General features: G+C 47.6%; 6 protein-coding genes across 6 annotated transcripts; 4 read left to right on the top strand and 2 right to left on the bottom strand.

Annotated features, from left to right (window-relative positions):
• The first annotated feature begins 1,356 nt into the window (after positions 1-1,356).
• Positions 1,357-3,430, top strand: EV420DRAFT_409496 (uncharacterized protein). The gene is made up of 6 exons (XM_060482001.1): positions 1,357-1,664; positions 1,724-1,889; positions 1,946-2,346; positions 2,397-2,520; positions 2,578-3,132; positions 3,182-3,430. Exons 1-6 carry the CDS (start codon positions 1,558-1,560, stop codon positions 3,251-3,253), a joined length of 1,425 nt encoding a protein of 474 aa, XP_060330328.1. The 5' UTR covers positions 1,357-1,557; the 3' UTR covers positions 3,254-3,430.
• A 177-nt stretch (positions 3,431-3,607) lies between these two features.
• Positions 3,608-6,829, top strand: EV420DRAFT_1270885 (Vps16, C-terminal region-domain-containing protein; the record flags this gene model as incomplete). Its single annotated transcript, XM_060467603.1, has 14 exons — positions 3,608-3,752; positions 3,809-3,921; positions 3,979-4,234; positions 4,284-4,659; positions 4,710-4,804; positions 4,855-5,057; positions 5,114-5,241; positions 5,292-5,598; positions 5,649-5,757; positions 5,813-6,027; positions 6,083-6,163; positions 6,219-6,394; positions 6,446-6,703; positions 6,757-6,829. 14 exons carry the CDS (start codon positions 3,608-3,610, stop codon positions 6,827-6,829), a joined length of 2,535 nt encoding a protein of 844 aa, XP_060330327.1.
• Positions 6,830-7,025: 196 nt separating this feature from the next.
• EV420DRAFT_1620850 (EXS-domain-containing protein) lies at positions 7,026-8,258 on the bottom strand (the record flags this gene model as incomplete). The annotated part of the gene is made up of 7 exons (XM_060475622.1): positions 7,026-7,153; positions 7,205-7,328; positions 7,460-7,546; positions 7,597-7,670; positions 7,721-7,781; positions 7,840-8,043; positions 8,181-8,258. 7 exons carry the CDS (start codon positions 8,256-8,258, stop codon positions 7,026-7,028), a joined length of 756 nt encoding a protein of 251 aa, XP_060330326.1.
• Positions 8,259-10,444: 2,186 nt separating this feature from the next.
• On the top strand, positions 10,445-12,760 carry EV420DRAFT_409123 (uncharacterized protein). Its single transcript, XM_060482000.1, has 3 exons — positions 10,445-10,488; positions 10,548-10,677; positions 10,737-12,760. The coding sequence occupies exons 2-3, from the start codon at positions 10,653-10,655 to the stop codon at positions 12,569-12,571; spliced, it is 1,860 nt and encodes a 619-aa protein (XP_060330325.1). The 5' UTR covers positions 10,445-10,488; positions 10,548-10,652; the 3' UTR covers positions 12,572-12,760.
• Positions 12,761-12,934: 174 nt separating this feature from the next.
• Positions 12,935-13,751, bottom strand: EV420DRAFT_1620849 (Protoglobin-domain-containing protein; the record flags this gene model as incomplete). Its single annotated transcript, XM_060475621.1, has 4 exons — positions 12,935-13,013; positions 13,040-13,089; positions 13,141-13,232; positions 13,286-13,751. 4 exons carry the CDS (start codon positions 13,749-13,751, stop codon positions 12,935-12,937), a joined length of 687 nt encoding a protein of 228 aa, XP_060330324.1.
• Positions 13,752-16,357: 2,606 nt separating this feature from the next.
• Positions 16,358-18,770, top strand: EV420DRAFT_1643378 (iron transporter; the record flags this gene model as incomplete). Its single annotated transcript, XM_060477503.1, has 13 exons — positions 16,358-16,581; positions 16,639-16,663; positions 16,718-16,810; positions 16,862-17,104; positions 17,162-17,248; positions 17,301-17,417; positions 17,475-17,661; positions 17,875-18,076; positions 18,126-18,229; positions 18,288-18,334; positions 18,395-18,430; positions 18,486-18,542; positions 18,594-18,770. 13 exons carry the CDS (start codon positions 16,358-16,360, stop codon positions 18,768-18,770), a joined length of 1,599 nt encoding a protein of 532 aa, XP_060330323.1.
• Positions 18,771-18,805: the final 35 nt, after the last annotated feature.

Genomic DNA, 18,805 nt, shown 5'->3' with positions numbered 1-18,805 from the left:
CTCAAAATCTTCATGTGCGCTTGGCCCTGACGGACGTTTTACTACTAGGTGCTACTCGACTAGTGCTTTCCTGAAAATCTGAACCATTCGGCCTGACAAAGTAAACTAAGCAAGTATCGCTCACTCGCGGCGCTTTTTCTTTCGCACCGTTGAGCCAGAATTTACTCACCCAAACGCAACCCGAGCGGGATGCCATTTCTAACTGGTGTGAGGATTTCTCCGAGGTCTTTAAATCTTATTCTTTTCAATTGAATTCTCTTCTGGATCAGAATCCATTCATTATAGCGTGTAGAACGGGTTGCCAGGCTGTGTTCACCCTTCCCGTTACTTTAGGTTCTCGTTTGTTTTGGAATGATGATCTCTGCCGGTGTGATTCGCGGTCCCTCCATCCGTATTCAAAAGGATGTAAGTGCTGTTTTGTCATTCCTCGAACTGTTGGCGATACAAATATCTCCAATACAGTCTTGGAAGCTGCTCCCCTTCCTATCTTTGATTTACTATGACCGAAGGCTCCGCGTCTACCCTTGCGCCGACGTCTTGGGACCCACTTCCTAAACTGTTCAAGTGCCCTTTGGCACAGGACTGAACAGGTGGCTTGAGTATCTGGTGGAGGATCCATATACCATCGATAATCTACGTCGGCGAAGGTTCATGGAGCTTTAATCTCGTTTATCCATGCAGCTCTTGGTCCTGAAATTCGGAAAAATCCACAAATTAGAATCGGGCTTATCGTATTCGGCAGGCTGCAAACTTCAGACGAAGCTGGCGTTTGTTTACCGCTCCGGTAGATCGTGCAGTGTCGTGAGAAGCAATCGTATAGGGACAACATTCGGACTCGATTCGGACAAAGCCCGCGATGATTATGTACTCAGTAAAGTTCAACTTACCCTCCCAGCACCCCAGAAAATGTAACGTGAGTCCTGATTTTTCCTACTTAGTATGAGGGATGTTTTTCCTCATAATGCATAGTAATTTGGTTCTTTCAGTCCATGGGTTTGAGGAATCCATGTCGGTTTCCATGGAAAGAACCGTAAGATGATCTCAAGCAATTTTCCCGATCGGGATGTCTCATGCATTTTCCATTCACCACTTCCGATGGCATACTTTGTGTGCCTCGTGCTAATAAATTTTATTCCATACTAGAGGCTTTTACATCCAGCTACTCGAGAAGACTCTTGCAGCTTCCGATTGATACTGTCATTCCCACTGGCCTATTGAAAGTCCCACATAAAGGTGTTCTGAACTCTAAATCACACTAGCAAAACAGTTGACTAATGATTTTTCAGGAATAATACACCACACGAACCTGATCACGCTAATGATGGTCCTCGTACCGTAGGCTTAGGAGTCCTGTGAAAAACCGGTGATGGTAGATTCGATCTCCGCGATGCGCGATGCGCGAGGACGTATTCGTTTATCACCTAACAAATTTATGTGAATATTCGAATACCTTCCGTCCCTGATGCGTTCACGCTTAAAAGTACATCAAGACACTTATTTCGCGCTTCCCTTCTCGTGAACCGGTACTCTGCCCTTCTTCCCGTCCCTCTCTTCTCCATGTTCCCTCGTCGCCGTTTCGACTCGTTATCTAGTAATGAGAACCGTCGTACTCCTGCAAGTTTTGCCTTCACTGCTCCTCCCTACCCTCATACTTCAACATCTCGGTGGGTGTTTCTCTCTTACTGAGCATCTGCGAAGGAACTTTTCTCATATGCCTCCTCAGCTCTTTACAAATGGTTCTTCGGGTATGCAGTCCTTCTGTGAAGGCGCAGGAGAGATTTGGTCGTACAAGCAGGGAACTTGAACCACTGTTTGGTGAAGGTGACTACGTTAGTGGGATGGTAACACTAGACCCGAGTTGTGTTCAACCTGGGCGTTTGACGGTAACGGTAAGTGGCAACATTAAATGTCTCAGCCCTTTGTTCTGATGGAAAATTTTTTTCAGTTGGAAGGGACCTTCACATTTTACCCACCCACCGCTGGGTCGGTGATGAGTTATGAGATTCGGAAACATACATTTTTCTCTGCCTCGACGTCCTTCCAGCTGTCTTCTTCCTCCGATGGCACAACTCGTTCTACCTTCAGAGAAGTCTTTGCCAGTGGCATGCGACGGCGCCCGAGTGTCTCGAGCTTGAACATCCCGACGCCATCTATTGTTGAAAGAACGTACCCCTTCTCTTTTGAACTTCCTCACAGTTGTCGGGGCGGGGAAGAGCTCCCTCCAACCTTCTACTCGTCGAAGCATGCACGTTCTCCCGCTTCAACCTCGCGTGCAGGATCATTTTCGGTCGAGTATAAGATCTTGGTGACCTGGGACCCTACGGCGGCCTATGAATATCCATCATTGTAAGTTACTTCTGCGAATATCGCATCACAGCTACTAATTGAATCTATAGCCTTGAAGCACCTATTCTTTATCACCCTGATGTCGATTTTCAGTCGTTAGATGGTCTTGGCGACAAGGGTTCTTGGCTTGAAATGCCGTTGCGAACTGACCGGCCAGTTCCTTTCCAATGTGCTGTAAGTCTTTTCCCTTTCTATCTTGCGACACCTTGAATGACGCTGCGCTGGCAATAGATTACTCTGCCAACTAATCTTACTTTCCTTCGCTCCTCTTCCCTTCCATATTTTGTTGTGTTCACTACAATGCCTCGATCTCTGTCCTTGACCCGGGAGATTGCCTCAGATGCGACGATATCTATTTCGCTCATACGGCAGGTCAACGTCACGGAGTCACCGGCACTACCTCCTACTCCACCACAGACACCGAGTTCGAGCGAGAACGATGGCCCTCGCAACGGTATTCGGTTCATCAGACTCGTGAAGAGCTCATCCCCCCTCATTACTCGTGGCAACAAAACGGTTGATGACAGTGTAGAGGAGCGACGGAGTAAACCTCTCCCACAGAAACCTCTCCCGCAACTTCCTGTGCATTCAGTCTTCTCAGAGTCAACTGCCATCCACTCAAGCATATGTATTGGGTTCCCCAAGCGCCCAAGACATCACGGTGCCTCGAACACACATCCGTCATTGCGGGTCCATGCAACCCTTCCGGATGGGCTGCATAAATCTAAAATAATTCTGGACAAGGATATGCTCCCGTCCATTGATTGGGCGGGATTAAGCATCAAGGTCTGTCCATTGTTTCTCGTCGTTCAACATTTGTTGATTTGCTTTGCAGTATTACCTGGACGTATCTATTCTCGTTGGCCAAGACGAGATTCATGACCGCATTCCAATACGTATCATCTAGACGATACGTTTCACTAGCAATCTTATGGCTTCAATACTCATATCATGGACTGGGACAGTTTGCTGCATGTATTCATATTCGTCGCTATCAATATCCAAGTGTATATTTTAAACGCATTACTCCATTTTTTGCTATCGTTTACTCCCCATTTCCACCCATTCCTCTTCGTTGTTGATGGTACAAAAGTAATTGGTACATATTAGCTAGGTGTTCAATAAGTAGGTAAAGATCGTAATAGCACCAGCTTCCTTTTTGGGACGAACGTCCTCTGCTCAGTACCGTCATCTCGTTCCCTCTATTTTCCTATTATCTGAGTCGTTTTCGAATACTAACACTGTTGTCCACTCATTGACAATGCCTGACCACCCGACAGCATCGTGGCAGGCGATGCAAGATGGAAACGTGTTCTACCGAAGACAACAGTTGTATTCTGTATCTGGCAAGTTTCCTGACTTTTCGGATTACATTACGGCGGGTTGTCGGTATGGAGGGCCAATAGGTGTGCTATGCGTCTAGTCGTTCTTGCCGTTTGTGCTTAAGGAGGGTCGTCACTAGCGGTGATGCGTGATACCACCAAACTTATCGCACTGGGACGAGCTACACCGGCTTTTGGGAAATCTCAGATACAGATCTACTCTCCAGCCGGGGAAGGCCTTCTGATGCTCAGTGTGGATATCTTGTATCATTCAATGCACGTCAGGTCTCGCTGATTTGGTTGTCGACAGTGGGACCAGGGAAAGATTATTCGTTTTGGCTGGAACGCTGACGAGAACCTGGTCGTAATCAATGAAGAGGGCACTTATCGAATATACGACCTTCAAGGAGATTACCAACAATACTCCTTGGGAAGCGATGCAGCCGAACTAGGCGTGATTGACGCGCGAATACACGAAGACGGCCTTGTGGCATTGACGGGATCATTGACATTCTTAGAGGTGAAGGGGTGGAAGGGAACTAGACCATTAATTCTTGCAAACCCGGGTATCTGAGACTCTGTTCTTTTCATTTATCACACTGACTTCTTCGCTAGGGTTGCCAGAGCCACCACATTCATGGGCCATTATTCCTCCGGACTTGAATATATCTCGGCATGTTGAAGTCCTCCTTTCAACAGAGGGAACTATATTTTCCGTCGACAATCTTGAAAGCGTTGATCAAAGACTATCACAAGGGCCATTCACGCATATTTCGCCAGCTCCTAACGGCAAGACGCTAGCGTTGCTCACCTTTTCTGGCACTCTCCTTGTGATCTCCACGGATTTTCAACGCCAAATCACCCAATTCGATACTAGTACTGTTTCGGCTGAAGGTCAAGTACAGCAGGTGGAATGGTGTGGCAATGACGCTATCCTTGTCACTCGGAGCTCCATCGCAGTTCTAGTTGGCCCTTTCGCCGACACTCTGGAGTATGCTTCTCTTCGCTACATCGTTTCGCGTATGCTAAGCTCAGCCACAGATATTCCTATGGTGGTTCTTTGTATGCAGTAACCGAACCAGATGGTGTGCGCGTTATGGGCCCAGAAGTCTGTGACCTTATACAGAAGGTGCCGGGTAGGTCTTCGTCTTTTTAATCTTCTAAAGCGCTAATAGCTCGGAAACAGCATCGACGTTGGCGATCTTCAGACCAGGTTCGACGGCCCCAGCTGCTATTCTCTACGACGCATGGCAGAGCTTCACCGAGCGCTCTCCCAAAGCGGACGAAAGCATTCGCAGCATACGCCCAGATCTAGCTGTTGCCGTAGATCAATGCATTGATGCTGCGGGCCAAGAGTGGGAGCCCTATTGGCAGCGCAGTCTTCTGAATGTAAACTGCTTATCAGCATAAATCCCTGAAGATTGTTCTCATTTCATTTGATCCAGGCCGCCAAGTTTGGACGGGGTTTTCTAGATTTCTATAATCCTACCGACTTCGTTAACATGGGCCAGACGCTTAAAGTTCTCAATGCGGTCCGCTACTATGAGATAGGTATACCGCTGACCTATGCCCAGTAAGTCGGTCGCTTCTCCTATGAACGATTTTTCATTATCGCTTCATCAGATATGTATATACATTGCCGTCATATATCATTACTCGCCTTACCTCTCGGAATATGCATCTGCTTGCGCTCCGGATATCCAATTTTCTCGGTATGAAACCCGATCACGTACTGAAGCACTGGGCAAGTGCTAAAATTCTCCGATCAAAGCCTTCTGCGGTGGCCGGAAGTGACGGGGAACTTGGAGGAGACGACGAAGTTTGCAAACTGATTGTCGATAAGTTCAAGCAGCTCGGTGGGGCGGATGTTAGCTATGCTGAGATTGCTAAGCGGGCCTGGGAAGTCGGGAGGGCGGGACTTGCTACCAAAGTTTGCGATGTTTTTTATCATGAGGCCCGTTCCCTAACGTTCTATCGTAGCTACTAGATCATGAGTCAAATGCGTCCGACCAGGTACCTCTGCTGTTGACTATGAAGGAAGATCGACTAGCTCTGGAGAAGGCTGTTGATAGTGGCGATACAGACCTCGGTGCGTATGATCTCGACACATGCTCTTCGGCCACGATGCTCATCATTATGCGAAGTCTACCATGTTCTTTTACACCTACATCAGCAACTCACCCTCGGTTCCTTCTTTCGGCTCATCGAAGATGGTGGTTCTCGCCTTGCCCCAGCTAGTAAATTACTTCAGGTCTACGCTCGAGAGCAAAACCGGGATATGCTGCGAGATTTCTATTATTCAGATGATCGGCGAGTGGAGAGCGCCGTCCTAGCACTTGATGAATGTTCAAGAATGACGGTAACTATGGTTGTCAGAATAATGTAGTCCTGGCTCATTTTTTCCTTATCTTTAGGACCCCAATTCTAAGATTACATCCGTTAAGTCTGCACAGAAGTTTTTCTCCGAAGATAAGGACCGGGCCTTTGAGGCCAAAGTAAAATGTCTTCCTTTTGCTTAAATCTGTGGTTCACCATATCTCGGTTGCACAGATGATGGACGAATACGTGCGATTACTGACATTCCAACAGCAACTGGAAAAGGAAGGCGATGGCAAGATTCCATTCTTCGGCCTAAGTATTAACGAAACTATTCGCACATGCTTGCTCAACGGCATGTCAAAGCGTGCGGATAAAACGAAAGCGGACTTTAAAGTTCCAGACAAAAGGTGGGATATAAGTCATCAGAAATTGCTGAACTAATGCCACGGGTTTCCTAGATTCTGGTATCTCAAGATGGCTACACTCGTAGAGATGGGGGATTTTGAAGGACTTGATGCCTTTTCCAAGTCAAAAAGAAGCCCTATTGGTTACGAGCCTTTCGTTCATTGTCTCGTGGAGAACGGGCATTCGAAGGAAGCTGTGCCCTACGTTGCTCGGTGCGACTCTCCGAAGCGTGCCGACCTTTATGTCGAATGCAACGAATGGCGGCTCGCCGCGAAAGAATGCAAGGAGCGTGGAGATAAAGCCAAGCTCGAGTGCGTTGTTCTATCGTTTCGGAAACGACGAACGTTTATAACGTCTTTTACAGTTCAATACGGAAGAAATGCACTGATTCTTTCATACAACGAGAGCTCGACCAAATCGCATCGTCAATGAAGTAGCACGCGTATATATTCAGGTCATGGATATGATTGGGTTCGCCCTCAGCAGCGGTTAGCATAAGCACACGATTGTGACGGACATCCTCGGTAAACCCCATGCAGCGGTACCCTCACTACACAGTGCCGGTCTCCGGTCCAGGATCAGGATAATATAATATGATGGCTCATGGAGCGGTAATTTCAGGATTGCAATATTCTAGTGGGAATCGTCGACGTCATCATCGTCCATATCACGTCCCATGTCGTCCAATGAATAGGGCAACGGGACTTCTCGTGTTACTCGATATTGATCCATATTACCGAGATGTTCATTCTCCAGTCGGTCTTATTTATTCATCATTGAGAGAATACTTCGTAGGAGAGAGGATAACTTACAAAAGTTCCACTGCACCCGGCGCATGGACTCCAGCATCCCAGCAATGAACGACCTCAGGTAAAAATCGGGACCTCTTTGGGGAATGTAAATGACCCAGATGAACCTGATGATAACATTGGAGATCTACGCGGAGAATATTCTCAGTAAAGGTTCCAGGCCCTGGTGAAGATCTTACGATAGCAAAATAGTACGTCTGAAACACGAAAAAGAGATTGAGTCATGCAGACAGGAACAGCTAATAGATGTAACTCAACAGGAACATAGTTAGAATACAGAAGGTCGTTCCGCAGGAGTGGATGCTTAGCGTGCGCTTTCAGCACTGACCAATCCATCAGAAAATCCTAAAACACATTTGAGATAGGATCAAATTCCACGGAAGGAAGGAGCATACCCATGACGAGGCATATAGGGAATAGATAGTGTTGAGGAGGCACCAAAGGGCGAAAATTGCACCGTGATTGCCACCTGCATCATGAGATAAACGAAGCTGGCAAGTGTGGAGACGTTTGGAATACCTTGATGTCTCCAGAGGAAATAGAAGAGGTAGCTAATGATTCCAGACCCGTATTTTCCGCCCTACGGCAGAAATAAAATGAATCGGGGATAAGGAATTCGACGGAGGGAAGAAACCAACGTTTATCAGATGCGTGATCAGATGAGAATCCGCATAACGTCTAACACTCTGTATAAGACGGGACAAGAGAGGAAGCATGGCCAAAACAAAGATGATTGGCCAATGTTTGGAACCGGCACCACATTGTCGCCACTGGTCGAAGCCTTGTGCATACGAACAGAAAAAGAGATAGACGTTCGAGAGCGTAAATATGAGGCTGCAGAACTGATCCCTGGCAAAGAAATCGTCATGTGAGAGCAGCCACAAAATGATACATAATGACCAACCCCATCCAGAAATCGGTGAACTTTATTTTTTTATATTGATTAGATTCGGGATGATGTTATAAGAACAAGACGCACCTCTACACGCTGCACCCCCGGGATGAGCAGTCGACCGACATTTCGTACAAGCCAGAACCTTGAAGGCTTGAAGAACATAGGCAGTGGATCAAAGAGGAGTACGGCAGCGAAACCTAACCAGACTGCAGGCCATATTGTGGGGTCAACAGATGGAGCTCCGATGCGTGCGAACGAAAGCCAGAATGAGTAGCACAGTGTCGTGAAAAGGATACAAGGTATCTGATGGAAAGACGTCAATGAGTTTCGCAATTTCACCAACAAATACCGCCGACCTCAAAGTACTCTCGATGATCAAGTTGTGTTCGATAATCCAGTTCTGCCAAGGCGGTGAATGAGTATCAAGTGCGTGTGTCGCTCAACTCACCGAATATGAAGACGTAGTTGATCCTGGCTCGCGCCCATATCAAGATATTTAGCCCGACAAGCATTGAGAAGATTACTGGAACGAGAAGAATACTATAGGCGAAGAGTAGTCCATCCCATCCGGGTATCTGATCTCGCGTGGTACGTTGGAAAGCTGAAATATGTCAGAAATGCCTATCGTGCTTCAAAGCCATGGCGTACTTTGGTATGTACCGGATACTAAGACAGGGATGCCAAGACCTAACAAAATACCTGATCGGAAAGTACTGAAATGGTGAGTCTTAGTGAGGAAGCCTCCGCGTAGTTTTGTCATTGCTCGTTTCTTGTCGCCTCGTACTGGGATAAAGGTGAGTGCGTTTATGCACCACCCAGCTTGGGCTCTTACCGAATTGAGTCGCATATATGTTCTCCATTTCTTCCATCATATTGCGGACGCCCTTGTCGGATACAAGAGGACTCATTTCCACCTTCTCTGACATATACGCATTCTGGAGAGGTATCTGCATTCAATATGAGACGGGCTTTGGCTACAAAGGAATAGCATCGGCGCTCACCTTTGTCACTTTCTCGAATTTCTTTAGGGCCTTGCGGAATCCAGTCAGGTTCAAAACCTGGGTCCGTAGATCAGTACCTGCTGGAGCCGCCAAGGAAACCAAACCACGAACTCGATAATTGTGTAGCGTTTCTAGTCCACTGCCGAGTACGATGAGTACCTGGAAACGCTCGACAATGTTAAATTACCGGTAATGTTCCAATACCGCCTTGTTAAGTTTCTTTTTCGCGTTCTGGTATTCATCCGGGTCAAGAGCGTGGGCATAACTGGGACCCTTTCCGTGCGGTCGCGCACTTTCGTTACTATTTCTCCCAGACCGGAAACCGTCCGTGGCCACGGCTTTCTGAGGTTTCTTGATACTGACTCTGCCAACTTTACCTAAGACCCAGGGTTTCGGGGTTGAAGGGTGCGTCTCGTGAAAGAGTTTTCTATGGTAACTAAGCTCGTGAAGCTGTTCCTCTAACGCGGTGGTCCGTGTCTGCATCTCCTTTTCACGGTTAAGATAGAACGTCTCAATCTTTTCGAGCTCCTGGTCGAGTGCATCTAAAAATGAAAGTTCCTCTGGAAAAAGCTGTCGGCGTAACTCCTGGAGGGTGGGGGGAATGGAGTATGGATGAAGAGTGGAGTTTGCTGTAACAATAACGTCAGATATGCAGATTGAGGGCTTTTTAAGTGTCGTACCATGCAAGCTCCGGGCGCCTCGTCTCAGCCTTGAGCCAAAGCGACTTTGCTTGCTGGAAAGCTTCTGGCTCTTTGTCGAGGGATCTGGGATATCGCTGCGCTTAGGGCTGTCGCCGAGTTTTGGCAACGGGCCTGCCTCATTCTCGTGGTCATGGTGGGTACGCTCGTCCGAATCTTCAGATGTCCTGGGTGACTCTGTAATACGTGCTTCAGATCCTGGCGATGTGAGAATGCTGCTATGGCCCTCTTGCCATCGCCTGATAGCCGTAATTCGTTTTTTGAGTCCTCGATAGTCGCTGCACGGTGATGAATACTAGTAAAAGCAGTAGTAGAGGTCTTCACATATATGCCTTTTTCCATTCCGCTGTCTGACGAGAGAACTAGACTCAATACAACGTTATAGATAGAAATTCTCCAGCAGACCTGGGTTTCCTGCAAATATCTTGTAAAACTCAGTTCTTGCATTGCAAAAGGAACAGCATAGACTCACCGAGCAAATTTCATGATGTAAAAGCAAGGCAGAGAGTGAAGGAAGAAACAAGGATCATACCACCGAGCTAAATATTAGGCTCTGCCCTGGTGCTATCCTCCCGGTGTTCCTGCAGATCGAAAAGCACGAGGTCCGGTTAACAACAGTTGCCGGCCCTGCCAAGAACACGAAGACAAACTCCATCACCTACTCGCGCAGCCTACACCGCAAAATATTGCATTGTGACATATATTTTCTTTTCAAATCCATAGCTTGCGGGTTTCGGCTAATTCTACTACAGATACTTTATTCTGATGCAACTTGGTCAATCATAACCTCTGACTCACGCTCCTAGGTCCTCGCGTTTCATTCTTGGTATTCTTCAGCGTCTTTTAATCACTTCAAGATGACGAAAATCGAAAGAGCTTCAGGTGGTTAAAAATCCTGAATTTTATTTTTGACTACACTAACATTACACCGGGCTGGAAAGATACGGAATCCATCGCTGATGATAATCTCTCTGTCGTCTGCATGGCGCCGGATTCGCCGGATTCATCTGTGGCGTCATTGTCAAGTGAACCCATGGATCGATTAGTTGAGCTAGAATCCATTGTCGACCAAATGCGCACCTTCATATCCAGTGACAACCGTCAGAATAACGTTCGCAGCTACCTCGAAATTGCTTGTAAAGACGAGCAAATTGAAGATGCAGTCTATGCTCTTGGCACTATATTTTATCTGAATTTTAACGACCCCCGTGGTCGTTGGCACGTTCGGTTCACCCTCTCGGCAGATGCTCCTACTGTCGTAGACGAAGACGAGGTCAGGCAGATCATATATGGAGATCTTCTCCACACTCCCATTCGGGCTCTGGCAAAGAAGCTGCGACTATGGATAGCAGATCCAAATGGGGCGGAGTCAATCCGGGTTCAAAAGGTCGCAAGGATACAAGAACTGTGCTGGCAGTTTAAATTACAGGTGACTGCCGAGAAGGACGGGGTTCTCTTAACCAAATCCCGGAAGTTCAAGGGGCCTTCTACCGTGATTGATGAGAAGAAGGTGGAATCAGTCTTGAGGGAGAAGAGGAAAAAGGCTGTGACTTTAGAGAAGCGCCTCTTTTTGAAGACGCATCGCGCCACAGCTCCAACCCCCTCGCAGTCTGCCAGTAAAGGTCCCCTCTCCAGTCTTCACTCTATCACAAACGAGCTTCGTTCGTTTGTTGCCGACACTGATGGACCCCGCTCCATGACTATCTCCAAGAGTTCATTTTCACCAGAAGTATATCAGCTCGCTGCCGTATTTTCCCTCGCTGTCACACCAGAATCGGATGCCATTGTCTTGACCAAACAAACCCAGGGTCCCTTCGTTGTCAGCGAGACCAGATTAGCCGATGTTCTCAATAGGAATGGGAAGAGGCCCAGAGGGGGGAGTGACGATGGTGCAGAAATGCCTCCAGAATCACCGCTGCCGTCAGATGGAGAGGAAACGGGCCCTGCCACTAGTGAATCTCGGCATGAGACTCACAATCTTGAGCAGGAGATTCGGAAATTTGTCCTCGATGCCCAAGGTCCGACGTCGATGACGCTGTACTGTCCAAACAATGCTAAGTCGCTCGCCGTGTTCTTGCTTGCCCATGCCTTCAAGCTCATTTATTCTGAGACACCTGGAAGACCATATGCCCAATTGACCCGAACAGCCAACAGCACGCGTCAGAATATCGATGAAGTGTCAGTGAAGCGATTGTTGAAGGAGAGCCATCCCAGCTTCCGAGCTGCACAGCTTATCGATGGAGATTCCAAACGAGTATCCGATATCAAGGCGTTCGAGCAGTGCTTGCGCGCGTTCCTTGACGATGTGGAAGCTAAAGCTTTCTCAATTCCAGCCACGACAGATCCACGAGTCACAGCTCTGGCCAAAGCGTTTCATCTCAAAGTCAATCAGAATGGGGATTGGATGATACTCCACAGGAAAGTTAAAGGCCGGCAGGCTATCAGCGAGAAGAAGTTGGCGAGAGTCCTTGCGATGCCCGAACGAAGGCGTAAGAAGCAGAAGACGACTATCTCTGCCCCATCTTCGTCTGCGGAAGACTTCCCGGATATAGAGCTCCCTGCACTATCTCTTTGGCTGAGGGCGTTTGTGAATAATGCTCAGGGACCTTTGGAAATGACGATCCCTCCAACAAGTCAGAAGACTCAGGAGGACGTCACCAAGCTAGCTGCTGCATTTGGCTTGGACGCTGCCTTTAATAATGGGTTCACCAATCTTAGAAAGACTGGGAGAGGTGTAGATGAATGGAAGGTAGTACAATTGACGGGTGTCTTGTGACGACCACAACGATTCTTCAAAGGCCAACGGCCCTCTGTTGAGGACGTTATCGCGTGGCGGCTGCCATCCCCAATAGAACAGCCTGGCCTAGCCGAAGATTCCAACAAGAAGCTTAAACTGTTTCCCTGCATGAGCCTTGAAGTGTACCATTGGCTACAGACTCCGTCTTTTACGTCGCATTGCATTATGTTCTCGACCAGTTTAGAATTATGGAACAGGGTGATGTACTTTTGGTGCGATGACGAAGAACATTCCTGACATCATGCTCAATGATAGAATTGACAAACGCAATATCACAAAACTCAAATTACATTCTGAGGGGAGATTTAAGTAGTGGTGGCGCCATTGGTGACGCAGGGTAAGTTACAGCAGAGCAACATATAGTACATGACACATGGTCCTCCATGGTCTCAACACGACAATTCGCGACGTGTTCAGTTTCCTGCAAGCTTAGCTGCTGTTACCTGCTCGTCCTCAAGGTAGTGCCGGGCGAAAAGATCATTCTGAATCCAAAGCAACTGCAAAACCAAAGTCAGACCACTTCTCGGAGGAAAGACTCGCGTATGTACCTTGTTTACGGCGCGGCAAACGGCGTGCTTGGTTTTCAGATCAATGTCAGGATGGAGAATAACTGCATCAACAAGCATGTCTTCGACCAAGCCTAGAAGTACGTTGAGTCACGATCAAGTTAATGAAAGCTGCTGAACGGCTTACCCAACAGCAAAGCACAGTGAATGTACTCGACCCTTAGTGCAGGCTTCTTCTTCCTGTGGGCAAACCCTGGGACCCCGGTGTGCATAATGCCAACCTTGTCCAGATACGCCCACGCCTCCGGCTTGTTGTAGTCCAGGCTAACGAGCTTCACCAGATATCCCCGCAAAAAGTCCTTCCGGAACTTGATATTGGGATGATCGTGATTGAGTTCGTCAACCTTCGCCTCCGACGCGTCGTCACCGTCCTGACCGGTCTGCTTGGGTGTGAACGCCGCTGCAGTGATGTCAAAGGACAACAGTTTGTTATAGACGCGGTCGACGAGGTCGGGGACTAAGGGACCGACGACGGGTTTCGCGGCGTGAAGCACGTCAGCGTCGGCCTGGGTGAATTCGATGAAGTTGCGGAGGTACTGGACGCGTGTTTGGAGGTCATCCAGGGTGGCGGGGTCGACGTGTTGTAAGGCCATTGTAGTGAGCGGGTACTAGTATGCAGTGAAGAGCTCCGAGTACGTTTCTGTTATGCTCCTCAGGCGCCCTCGGATGCCCATTTATACCATTCGTATAGGCCTCGACCTCCCTAAGTTTCTCGAACGAGGGACAGGTATGACACCATATACAGCCATGGTTCGTCCAATGACAAGTCAGAGAATTGAGTGCATCCGCCGCGAGCCAATCAGATTCTGTAGGCAGCCAATCAGATCGCGAATAGTAATGTTCCGCTTGAGATGGCGCTTTTCGCCGACTTTCGCTGTTTGAAGGCACCCTACTTACAAACCACGAGACAAGAATAAAACAACGTATTTATTTGCCACCGAACGTGTGTCGTTGGAAAAGAGCCCTTTTTGCACTGAAAATGGGCTCGTTCAGTGATATCGGATATGATGGTTGATCATCGACGTCGCACCTATAAGTATTTCCCGAAAGGACTTGTAAAGGACGCATTCTAAGAAATCACCAAACACATTGGACTGCCCAAATTCGAATACCCGAGTCATGCCACCCGGGTCGGATTTACGTCTCGGCCTTGAGAGCACGCGGATAGTGGAAGATGGTTGGGCCTGCAGAAAACATACCCAGCGCCTTTTGGACGTCAGTGACCCATGACTGCGACGGCTATGTCAGGCGAGGCTAATTCGTCGCCCTCAAGTACAGCCCCACCCTGATTCCCGGGGTGCAACGGAGTCGAGACTAGTTAATAGTTGTCAGCTTCGGTTAAATAGATGTCCTGGGCGGTGGATTAGTGGTGGAGGGCCAATATTATCCACTCATATTGACTCTTCAAGGCCATCTTGGCAGCGGTGGTGATGTGGACGGCGGAAAGAATCGGATATTAAAGTTCTTTGAGTCAGCGTATATTGGACCGAGGACCAGCTCAAGATATCTTCCCTTAATGCAGAATTAGTTCCAATGCAATTTACAGACGCGGAAAGGTCCTCACTTGACGCTCCCACCTGCGTTCCGCGAGCCGAATCAATTTGAAAGAGCGAGGCTGCTCGATCTTCCGGTGTTAAAGCCGATTCAACAACTGATGTGTCCACTTCCACAAATATGCGTCCCGTGGTTCAGGAGCGGGCAAAGCATCCAATATATCAGTCTCCTTCCCACTCTCCTTCGTGGGGGGCCAAAGCTGCTTCGCAGCCATTAGCATCTGACTTAAATCAATATCTTATCTTATCTTCCCTCTCACGTGATCAATGCTTTTACCCCCCATGAAGGAGAATGGGAAGGAGTCTGCCAATATATTCGGTCAAAACGTAACCATAGTTACCACCCGCTCTCTCCGATAATATATGTAGTTGATCGACTTCAATTTGGGTTTGAGTCTAGGTGCCGCGCGAAGAAGGGGCCATGACATTGTCGAGGTCGACAACGTCTCCTAATGAAGCGCTAGAAATGGCCCAATAGGTACCCAATAGCCATGGGGGTGTTCGTAATAATTTGATCATGGTCCGGTCATAGGGAGGGCACTGTGAAAACTATGTTAAAGCACCCCAGGACCATAATGTGACTGAGTGAGAAGGCCGTTAAGACTTTACATCTTATTTATATTTCCCGGGACGTAGAAAGAAAGCTAGCCGAAAGAGCACCGAACATGGTCAACAGCACTTTCGTTGACATTGATTGATCTAGTCGAAAAATGAAGTAGAAATCTCGGTACAAGTCGCTTTGTGCTCGTCCGGCGTTTACGCGACATAGGGGACGTCCACCTCGAAGAGATGGGCGGGCTGATTAGCTGTAAGTAACCAAGGAATATCTAAACGACTATGTGGCACTCACGAAGAAAGGAAGTATACCACAGCCCCTCTAAAGCACTCTATCCTGGTCGAACAATCCGCTCTACCTGCCATATATTCCTCTCATGTCTTCACCCTGCTCATCGGCACCATTGGAAGATACTGTGAAAACCAGACATCCTTCTCCCCGATTGCCCCTCCGAAGAAGACATGATGTTCGTTTGACACTATTATCCGGTTTCTCTCGCTCCATCGAACTCCAATTCTTGGATTGGAGGTACGACACTGGTACAACAAAACAGCATATAGTGATGCCATCCTGAGTGAGGCTTCTCCTGGGGAGCTCCCGAGCCATACCGGGGATGAGGAAGCTTAAAAGCCCTAAACTTCTGCTAGTGAGTACTGATCATCGTTAGTTCGTTGTAGTTGGAATTGACAATAAAAATTTAGATAGAAACTTACAGAAGTCTTCCCCATCCGCCTCTTCTGAAATGTCGTCGAACGGACGCGCGATTCTTGCTGTACTCTCTGTGGCAATAATGAAAATAGTCAAGTGGGAGAATTCGAGTCGGTACTTGTCGGGCCTTTGGAGCTCCGTCTTTCGGCTATCCGGGCCGATACATTCGTGGTGCCGAACCATCAACTTCTTCGCGAACCTAGCGTGGTCTTTACAGACTGGAAATAGGACATACCACGATGGACGTTCGTATGTCGTAAATGTTCTCAATACTCCTATTTCGTAGGTCCCACGAGGTCACCGTGGAGAAATTCTTGGGGTCCATTTGTTCCGATACTTATTTCAACAAAAATTATCGGCCCACCTCTTTCAGCAATTCTCCATGCCAGCCACCCAAGAGGAATCCATAGCTCGGACTGATGTCATACAACTGACAGACATACGTTCTGTCTACGAGGATGCCCCCGATGACTCTCAATCAAGATCATCTCGACATAACATTTTTTTGCCCCACGTCCTGGAACCTGATGCGTCGCCTTTACCATCACGAAACCATCCGATCCGTACAAAATCTCTAGCTTTACTTACTTCCCTTCATTTTTCAAGGTACGGGAGTCATGTTCGTCTTTATCCCGTTTTAAGCAGCTCGTTTATCTCGTTTAGCACCTGGGGAGACCGATGTTTCGAGGTAAAGGTCAACTAATATTTTCGATGTAACTACTCAATATCTTTCATCTCCTAGTTCGCAGCGTATCTCTTTCTTATCCAGATTTTCCGTTCTACCCTGCTTCCTGCGTCTATATTTGGGTTTTGCACGACTGGTGCCGCGATCGTTGTCCGTACTCAAGAAATATGGTGTTTTAGTTTGTATTTGACTATGTGACAGTTATCGGGATGGATGGGGCATCTAGTTGACAAACGGCACCGATTACGCATCCTACAACTGGCAATATTCTTCCAAAAGGTCGCTACCGCAAGTGCTTATGCAGCATTCACGGCTATCTTCTTTATCGATAAACTCTTGGAGGCCGGGTCCCAAGGTAAAAATGCCGAAGGCCCTATATGGGCACTCTTCATTGCCATCGTGCTATCTGGCATGGTCATCAAGCTGGCTACTGTGTGCATCCAGGTATGTAACTGTGCCAATCGAGCCGTAATCAGTCGTTGACGGCGACTGATACTTTAGATTAGCATAGAGAGAGATTGGGCTACTACCATCGGAGAAGGCGACACCGTACGCCTTATGAGGATAAACACTTGGCTGCGTCGTATAGTCTGGCATCTTCCTCAGTAAATTCGATTTGACGCTTATCTATACGCTACAGGACTTGATATGCAAACTGATATCCCCGCTATTTGTCTCTATGCTGACGACCGCAGTTTCCTACCGCTTTGCGGCAGCCTTCTTGTGCGGTATGGCCGTCACCACTGCTTCCATCGAGGTACTCGTTTTCCCTATCATGAGTGCAGCTAGTGGAGACTGATTTTATCAACTTCAGATCCCGTTATCTCATGTCGTGTATAAAATGTTCCCCGCCCTTGAGTCAGAATACCAGCAGCGTATGGCGAATTCTCGGGACGCAGACCAAAAGAGTCACAACCAGAAATTCTCATTCAAGCGTTGGATCGATCCGAGACCGACCTTTCGGGACTGGCAAGAGTTCTCTCATTTTCCTGTGTTTTACAGTAAGTGGACTCAGGGTGTGACTATCATAATCATTTGATGCCTTTTTTCAGCGTCTTTGTCTATCTCGAGGTTCAATCTCCCCTTTTGTTCCCTCCATTTCAAATAAGGTTAAACATTTTTTTAGTATATACCTCACTGTCCTATCGTTCGATGGAACATTTCTGCACGTTTCTCTTTATTCCAAAGAGCATGAACTCATCAGTCTTGTATAGATCATACCTCAAAGCCGCTAGAGACTGGAATGAGTAGGCTTATTTCCTCTTCTGTTTCATGGTGTTTACAAACAATCATCGATAGTCCTTTCATCGCAGGTATGAGAGCGATCTGCACTGTAACAGGCCTCATAGGAACGATTCTTCTCCCCCATGTCGAGCGTAAAATCGGCTTGATTCGGTGTGGTGCTTGGTCCATCTGGTAGTCCTGCATTTTGTCGCATGTCTGCGTAGTGCTGACCATCTTTAAGGTCGGAGGTCGTTACTTTAGTGCCCACGGTATTGGCATTGTACATTGGAGTTCCCAAGGGAATCGGCCATGGGCCTGCGTATAACAACGCGATGCTCTTTGGAGGTATATATCATATCATGCACCTTGGTCAGTGATACTGATGTGTTTGCTGCGCACACAGGGATGGCACTCTCACGTGTAGGACTCTGGATGTTCGATTTGGCACAAGTCAGTTCATTTCTCCCGACGTTTTGGGATCGTCAAAATTTTACAATCTTCTGTTTATAGCTACAGATCCTGCAAGAAGCCCTTGAGCACCATCCTGTAAGATTTTCTCATCGGGATGAGGGTTTCATCCTCGGCTAACGTTGTTGTGTAGCGAAGAAACACCCTCACAGCTTTGCAGTACTCTCTCATGAACACATTCGATATGCTGGTTCGGTGATATATTTTCTACGAAACGGAATCTCACTGACCGTCAAAATAGAAATACGTCTTGACTATGATCCTATCTGATCCTCAACAGTTTCGTTGGGCAGGGCTAGTGTCGTGGATTGTCGTTTTCTTTGGAGGACTTCTTTACGGCGTCTACGTATATAAGAGTCGCGGACATATCGTCCACGTGGAATGGGTTTACAGAGTTATCGGGAAGAAGAATGAATAAAAGGAGTACATGTACATATTTTTCACCGGTGTTAG

Source organism: Desarmillaria tabescens (assembly GCF_030435595.1).
Source record: "Desarmillaria tabescens strain CCBAS 213 chromosome Unknown EV420scaffold_19, whole genome shotgun sequence".
Classification (NCBI taxonomy): Eukaryota; Fungi; Basidiomycota; class Agaricomycetes; order Agaricales; family Physalacriaceae; genus Desarmillaria; species Desarmillaria tabescens.
Note: the sequence above shows the minus strand (reverse complement) of the source record. Positions and strands in the feature narration are given on the sequence as shown.

Bases quoted from the DNA above. Each gene is read 5' to 3' on its own strand.
- EV420DRAFT_409496 (XM_060482001.1), top strand. From the start codon at position 1,558: ATGTTCCCTCGTCGCCGTTTCGACTCGTTATCTAGTAATGAGAACCGT. The intron at 1,665-1,723 runs GTGGGTGTTTCT...ATGCCTCCTCAG, and splicing joins CCTCATACTTCAACATCTCG to CTCTTTACAAATGGTTCTTC. The intron at 1,890-1,945 runs GTAAGTGGCAAC...AATTTTTTTCAG, and splicing joins CTGGGCGTTTGACGGTAACG to TTGGAAGGGACCTTCACATT.
- EV420DRAFT_409123 (XM_060482000.1), top strand. From the start codon at position 10,653: ATGACGAAAATCGAAAGAGCTTCAG. The intron at 10,678-10,736 runs GTGGTTAAAAAT...CGGGCTGGAAAG, and splicing joins GAAAATCGAAAGAGCTTCAG to ATACGGAATCCATCGCTGAT.